Here is a 7,133-nt window from a genome sequence, read left to right on the forward strand (position 1 = left end):
TCAGGCACGTCTCTCTCTCTGCTCATAAACAGAGTGAAGTGTCTGAATGAGAAATCTTTTATCTTCCCCCTCCTGCAACAGCAAGGACATTGCAGTGATCAGCCATGGAATGTGTTCTTCCATGGCCAAGGTGGCAGCAGTGCCAGGGTTAGAGCATGAATCTGACAATCCCAGGGTTGAATCAGGGTGTGGAGCAGCTGGGATCAGCCAGGGGCAGGGGGCAGAGCTCACACACATTGTCAATCTGCTCCTTCAGCAGATGGATGATCTTCCGCTGGCCTCTCACCACTTGGATGTTGAAGTAGATTGCAGCTCTGCAATGACAGAAGGGGAGGATGGCATCCAGGGTGGGAAGCTGGGGGATGCTGCACTCCAGACACTGGGGTGCAGAGCTCTGGAGTGATGCCTCAGCTCCCAGCTGTGACAGTGACCTCAAAGCATGGGTCCAGGGTTCAACCTTGGGCTTGAGTCTGCACTCACAGCAGGACCCCGGACACGAAGAATAGGGGGAAGGTGTTCTCCACCAGGTGCTGGTGGACCCAGGTGAACCAGGTGATGTTTGGGTTAGACTTCTCCAGCACTTGCACCCAGGTCTTTCCTGACTCGTAGATGGTTTCTAGCCCTTGGAAGGGACCACAGGTTTCTGATGGCCGCACCCTGAGCAGACAGAGCAACGTCAGAGCAATGTGCAGCCCAACCAGCTGCCACACCTAGCCCAGGGCACTGCCTGGCTTTGGATGTCCAGCTCTCCAGGGACTAAGCCTGGCCTATTCCAGCCATCCCCAGGTGATGAGGACATCCTCATCCCCTTGTTCAGCATCAGGAACAGCTGGGAGAAGTGGGCAGAAGTCACCTGCTGCTGTGCAGTGACAAGCCTCTGGGCTGACCAGCTCCTCCCTTCCTGGGGCAGCATCACACAGCCCTGTGCTGGGTGTGATGCTCCATGTGCCACCATGGCTGGGGAGGCATGACCTGCCCATGGCCCTCTACTTCACCAGGCAGTTGGTGGTTCAGGAAGTACTCACGACCAGATGGTGTAGGAGATGAAGACAGCTGCACCCAGGAAGGATGGGAAGCACAGCAGGGTGATGAAGATGGTGCTCATGTGAGATGCTTGCCAGGGCTTGCTGGGGGACTGGCAGTTCTGCATGAGGCTGGTCTGCAGACATGGAGCAGAGTCCCACATGCTGCCATCTCTCGGAAATCAGCCCAGGAGTGCAAGCAGGATGAGCTACTCTCTTCCTACCATCACATCCCTCCCACCCTCTGAGAGCTGAGCAAGCCTGGGGTCACCCAGTCCCCAGCAACACCTCTTCTCTCCCAGGAGGATACAGCTGCTAAGGCAGAGGCAGCCTGTGGCAGGGTGCAGTGTCACCATCACTGCAGGGCTGCCTGTCACAGGGACACATGGAAGGTGGGGGCAGCTCACACCTTTTTGATGTAGAACAACAGCAGCAGCTTCAGCGTCTGCATGGCTGGCAGGAGCGGCACAAAGAGAACGCCCAGCCTGGGAGAAGAGGGAACCTGTCCTGAACCTGGGCCCCAGAGCCAGCACAGGCAGAGCCAGGGACAGCACAAGACACTGACACCAGCTGTCACCAGGCCTTCAGAAAGCAAAGAGCAGCTACACTGGGCTGGGCTCGCTGTGCAGCCTGCTGGGGCTGGGCAGAGGCTGAACTTTTGCCATCAACGAATGAGCCACATCAGGCAGGGGAGGGCTCACCAGGTCAGAGTCTGCCCATAAATCAGCTCCAGCACATTTCGGGCGATGTCAAACTCAGGCCTCTGCTTCCTCTTCAGCCTCTTCTCCAAGATCAGCCTGGGAAAGAGCAAAGCTTTGTTCCTACACTGCTGCTGGGAATATTCTTTGCCCCCAGAGTCTGAGTGCACCAGGGCAGAGCTGCCTGAGCAGCAGAGAGCTGGGGCTGTGCCAGCGATGCCATACTGGTAGGCAACCCCTCCCGGTGCTTGTTACCTCCAGACCAGCTCTCCAAAGAGCGTGTCCAGCAGGGTGAATATGAAGTCCATCACCACAAAGCGATACAGCTCCTGCCCCACACAGGTCTCCCAGCACTGGAGAGACAAGCAGAGGTGGCATTAAGCAGGCAACAAGGCTTCTACTTTCCTGTGGCCCCCAAGGGGTATGAGGGGCTGTGGGATCTTTTCCTCCCCTGCACCCCTTTCCCAGGCCACCCCAAGTTTGGGGTTCCCCTGTCTGGCTGTGACACCTGTCTCCCTGGCAAAGGAACAGACAATGCCTGCAGTGCTGCCTGGTAAAGCCCTGTCCCTGCTGCCTGTCCATTCCAGGACAGGAGCCTTGACTTTGCTCCATGCTCTCTGGGCAAGAGACAGTCTGCATGGCACAGCCTCCATGGTGGCAGCACTGACCTCCTCTGTTGAGCAGACAACTCTCCGGCTGAGCCACTGGTAGCAGAGCAGGCCAAGGACCACCATCTTCAGAATGAGGTTCCTGGGGAACAGAAGCAGTTCTGGGAGCTCCCAAGCCCTGAGGATGGAGGGGCTGAGCCCCACGGAGAGACTGCCCAGCCCCAAAGCCTCCTCCCACCTCACAAGTGAGGGTGCAGGAGTACCCTGCAGGACACTCCTTTCACCCCAGCCAGCCCCACCTGCAGATCGCCACGTAGACTCGTGCCACAGGGGAGTCCTGTTTCTCCCACGTTGCCAGCAAGTTGTAGATGTGGGGCATCAGGGCATTGAGGAGAGACACCACAAAGGGCAGGATCAGCAGGATGCCTTCCTGCTGCCACTTGCCACCACCCTGCGCTCGGTGGTCCTGCTGAACCTGGTGAGCAGGTACGAGGGTGAATGCACAGCTGCCAGTAGCCTGGTCCCATCAGGGACAAATGCCTGTGCCAGGAGAGGAGCTGCAATGGGGCTGCCTCTGTCTCCAAGAGCTGCTCTGGCTTCCTGCCTCAGTACCCCAGCCCCCCACACCAGAGCAGGAGATCCCACGGTGAGGGGCAGCACTCACCATGTGCATGTGTTCTGAGAAGTAGTACACAGCTACCACACAGCCCAGCACTGTGCCCAGGGAGAGGGTCCAGGCCAGGAGAAGCACAGTGCAGTGCCCCAGCTGCCAGCAGAGGCTCCGGGAGCGGGAGCGAGACCTCTGCTCTGCCAGCAGCTCCTGCAAGATAGCAGTGCCAGTGCTGCTGAACATGCCCTGGGACCAGCTCTGGAGCCAGGGCTTGTCCTGCTGCACTGAGGTGGGACCCAGAGGGACGATGAAGAACTGGTAGAAGGTAGGGGTTGGGAGGTATTTGCAGCTGCAGGGCTCCCCAGTGCAGTGAGTAGAAGAGGGGTGCTGAGCTCTGGGGTCTAGAGGTGCTCCTATAAGCACCTTCACCTGCTGCTCAGTGCAGGGTGTGTGAGGGCCAGCTCCAGCACAGCTCCTCACCTTCAGCTGGGTGCAGATGTTCTCACACTGCAGCTTCACAGAGCGCCTCTGGATCACCTTGAAGTCCCAGGCACAGAAGACTTTGACAGCCAGGTCCCCTGTGGAGCTGCCCACACGGTAGCTCTCACAAAATGAGCGGTACATGCTGCAGCAAAGAGAAGGCTGTCAGGGCATCAGGGCTGAGCGAAGGGGGCAAGGCTAGCAGTGCTGACCCACCTGTACACCAGCAGGATGCAGGTGAGGAGGAAGGAAACCCCGACACTGAACACGTAGGCCAGTGGCATGTTGTATGGGAGCGAGGGGGCTGTGAGGGGACTGGTGCTGCCACTGGAGCTGGAGGCACAGGGCTCATTGAGGGTGGCATTCCTGTAGTAGCCATAGTACAGCAGCGAGTGAGTGAAGTAGCCCTGTGGGAAAGCACATCACAAGGTCCACAGCGATCTCACTGGTGCCCAACTCCCTGCCAAGCATGGCACATCTGTGCCAACTCGTATGCACACAGAGCCATGGGCTGGGGCAACACCAGGTATCCCTTTCTGCACCCGCAGCCTGGCGGTCTTAGAGTCCCAGCTGTATGAAGACAGGGACTACGACATGGCTTTGGCAGAGATGCAGGGATGAAGTGCTGGTCCCCAGGCTTGAAGCAGCCCCTGGTCCTGGGGTTCTAGCAGTGCTTACCGCTCCCGTGAGCAGCTCAAGGCCGGTGAAGGGCTGGGGATTGGCAGAGCCAGGTGGATACGCAGCCTGCATGGCCACCACAAAGACCGTGAGGACGAGGAATGAGATGATATTGAACATAAGGAGACTCTTGAGGAAGAGGAAGTAGGAGAGGACACTGGAGCCGAAGCGGCCTCCTATCTGCTTCAGGGTGTAGTGCCAGGGCTGTGCAGCGGCGAGCAGGGAGAGGAGCCTGTACCAGAGGCCCCGGCAGTCCTGGGGAGAGGGAGCCCATGGGGAGCACTAGGGCCAAAGCCTGCACTAGAGCTCCCAACAGCTCCTGTGCCAACCTGTGTCCCAGACTTACGAGGGCAAGGGAGTCCTTGAACCCCCTGGAGGCAAAGGAGGGGGTACGGTGCTGGATATACTGCCTCATGGGATCCCTCTGCTCACTCAGCTCCTGCCTGTTCAGCAGAGAGAGGTAGCAGAGGGTGGGACAAGCCCTGGGACGGCTCCAGCTGTGAGAGCCCTGCCTGAGGGGGGTGGTGGGAAAGGACCTACCGGAGGGTGCACTTCTCTGCCAGGCTGAGGGGCACGGTGAGCAGCATGTGGCTGCGCTGGCTGGGTGAGAGGCTCAGCAGCTCCTTTGCCAGTAGGCTCCGCTTGTCTGGGACACAAGGGGCTCAGTGGGACACCACCAGCCAGGACAGGGCATGCCTGTCCCAAACCCAGCATGGGAACAGTGCCCAGCACTTCCTGGGAGACTCTCACCTTCCAGCTTGGCCGCGACAGGGTCGGTCTCCAGGTCATGCTGCCGCAGGCTGGGCCGTGCTGTGCGGCTGAGCTGCTGCAGGGGGGGGCGGCTGCTCTGGCGCCGAAGCCGTGCGGTACGGTTGTAGTACTGGGAGATGATGGCCCCACGGCTACGTCCTGTCAGTGAGAGGCCACAGGAGAGCAAAGCAGCTGAGCGAGCTCTTCCCAAGGGGCTCCTGGGCCTGGGGAAGGGTCAGAGGATGTGTGGCACCTACCAATTGTGCGACTGGGCATGCTGGCCAGGATCTGCAGACAGGTGGAGGGGTAGCTGGGATGCTGCCTGCCCTGCCTGGCCTCCAGCCAGGTCATGGCACAGGCATCTGGGACAGCCAGGTGCTCTGGGAGAGGGACAGCAAGATGCAGAGAGGTGAGAGCCACAGTACCCATGGCTCTGGTCCCTGTGGCTCTACTGCTCTGCTCCAGCACAGAAGCCAAACGCCTGCCCTGATGTGTGCTTCCCCTGGAGCAACCCCTTCTCCAGGGATCCTCCCTGTGTCCTGATGGACAGGTCTGTCCTGCTGTCTGCACTGGCAAAGGTGTCAGCAGGCTCCTACAAGTGCTTAGGCCACAACCTTGGCACAAGCTCTGGCTAGCCCAGGCAGGGTGAGGGATGGTAGATCGCCCTGGGCACACGTGCTGTCCCTTTCCCACGCCAGTTGCAGCTCTTTACCTCTGCCCCTTGTCTGCATCTCCAGCTCCAGACTTGCCTCTACCAAGCTGCTCTGCTCCTGGATGAGCTGATGGAAGGAGGTGTGCAGAGCTCCTTCACTGTCTGGGCTTGGTTCCTGGCTGCAGGGACACAGATCCACTCACCTAGGGCTGTGCTGGGCACTGCGGCCTGCAGGGTGGAGCCCTGGCAAAGCCTGACTATGCCCTGGTGCCTGCTGAGCACGAGGGCTGCCACCTTGGAATGCTGATCGGGGGCTGCAGGATGCCAGAGGCCAACCATGCAAGGACTCGGGCTGGGCAGGCCCACACTCACCCATCGTTGTCAGTGTCCTCAGGGACGTGGAGGGTGAAGGATGGCAGCCGGGACATCCTGGATAGGCACTGCGCTCTCACCAGTACGTCGCCTCAGCCGACCCTGCCACGGGCACCCACCGGCACCTCGGCTCCCACGGGGTGCTGCCTACGTTCGGGATCCTGCAGGCGGGAGTGCGAGAGTTCACAGAATTAAACCCGTGTCTAAACCAGGGACTACTGTCGGGGCCAGCAGGGCTCGGCGCCCCAGCCCCTTGCAGGCAGGGAGCAGCGTCGGGGCAGGAAGGAAGGGAGGGCGGATACGGGAGGTGGCTGCGTTGATGGAGCCCGCCCCGGGACATAGAGGCCTCGGGGCAGGGAGGCTCCGGGGCCGAGCTCGGGACACAGACTGGCCGCCCCGCGGCACCTACCCCAGCACTCGGCTCGGGAAGGGCACGACAGGACCCACAGCCCCCGGGCAGAGACCTCTGCGTTCCCCCGCCAGCGCCGTCTCGAGGCCGGAGAGCAGCTCTGCCAGGGCCGTGCCACCCGCGCCCAGCTCCCACCGCCCGTCGGAGCCCCGCGCCTTCGTCTTTCTCCCGTCCTTCTTCCTCCTCCACTGCCTTCGGGCCCCGCAACCCTCTTGGGGCAGATCTGGCGAAGGTTCCTTGGGGTGGGACTCCGGGTCCGCCCCGGTAACAGGAACCGACGTAGACGCGTCTTGGGCTCCTGTCGCCTCCGTCCCCGCCGGGCAAGCGCTGTGGCTAGGGATGGGTGCGAAGCCTGCCTCATCCACAGGCGGGGACAACCGACTCGCAGAGCCACATCCCGGCGCCAATCGAGGAGGCGGCGGGAGCAGTTCCTGCAGAGTCCCCTTTTCCCCTCCGAACACGCTCACCGGGGATGGCCGGGCTCCGGGGCTGACCCGCAGCACGAAGCACGTTCAGACAGCGCCGGGCGTTCGTCGTGGGGCTAGCGTAGGGCCAGCCGGCGCTTCCCCCGCCCCACGGCAATGCCCCAGACACTGTCCTGAGGCCGCGGCGCCGGGAGGAACAGGGGCTGCTGCCGGCCTCCCCACTGTGCGGCACCGATCGGCTACGGGGCTCGGGGACACCGGAAAGACGCGGAGCAGGCCCAGCGTTGCGCTCAACGGCCAGACGAGGTAGACCTGCTCCCGTCCGCCCGCCCGCGCACGATTCGATCCAGTCCGGTCCGATCCCGCCCCGCCCCGCTCCGCTCCGCTCCGCTCCGCCCCGCCCCGCCCCGCCTGGCCCTCTCCGACCCT

General features: G+C 61.7%; 1 protein-coding gene across 1 annotated transcript; it reads right to left on the reverse strand.

The window, feature by feature from the left end:
- TMC6 (transmembrane channel like 6) lies at positions 1 to 5,926 on the reverse strand. The gene is made up of 19 exons (XM_054394065.1): positions 5,871 to 5,926; positions 5,559 to 5,677; positions 5,104 to 5,226; positions 4,847 to 5,005; positions 4,637 to 4,742; positions 4,443 to 4,539; positions 4,097 to 4,351; positions 3,635 to 3,825; positions 3,419 to 3,563; positions 2,993 to 3,148; positions 2,628 to 2,803; positions 2,389 to 2,470; positions 1,976 to 2,073; positions 1,724 to 1,819; positions 1,432 to 1,507; positions 1,026 to 1,159; positions 481 to 657; positions 236 to 314; positions 1 to 72 (listed from the first exon to the last, which is right to left on the reverse strand). Exons 1-19 carry the CDS (start codon positions 5,924 to 5,926, stop codon positions 1 to 3), a joined length of 2,397 nt encoding a protein of 798 aa, XP_054250040.1.
- Positions 5,927 to 7,133: the final 1,207 nt, after the last annotated feature.

Source organism: Indicator indicator, chromosome 29 (assembly GCF_027791375.1).
Source record: "Indicator indicator isolate 239-I01 chromosome 29, UM_Iind_1.1, whole genome shotgun sequence".
Classification (NCBI taxonomy): Eukaryota; Metazoa; Chordata; class Aves; order Piciformes; family Indicatoridae; genus Indicator; species Indicator indicator.

Excerpts from the sequence above, each read along its gene's own strand:
- TMC6 (XM_054394065.1), bottom strand. The coding sequence starts at position 5,926 with ATGTCCCGGCTGCCATCCTTCACCCTCCACGTCCCTGAGGACACTGAC. Across the intron at positions 3,149-3,418 it reads ACATCTGCACCCAGCTGAAG|GAGCTGCTGGCAGAGCAGAG; the intron begins GTGAGGAGCTGT and ends GCTATCTTGCAG. Across the intron at positions 73-235 it reads TGAAGGAGCAGATTGACAAT|GAGGGGGAAGATAAAAGATT; the intron begins GTGTGTGAGCTC and ends TTGCTGTTGCAG.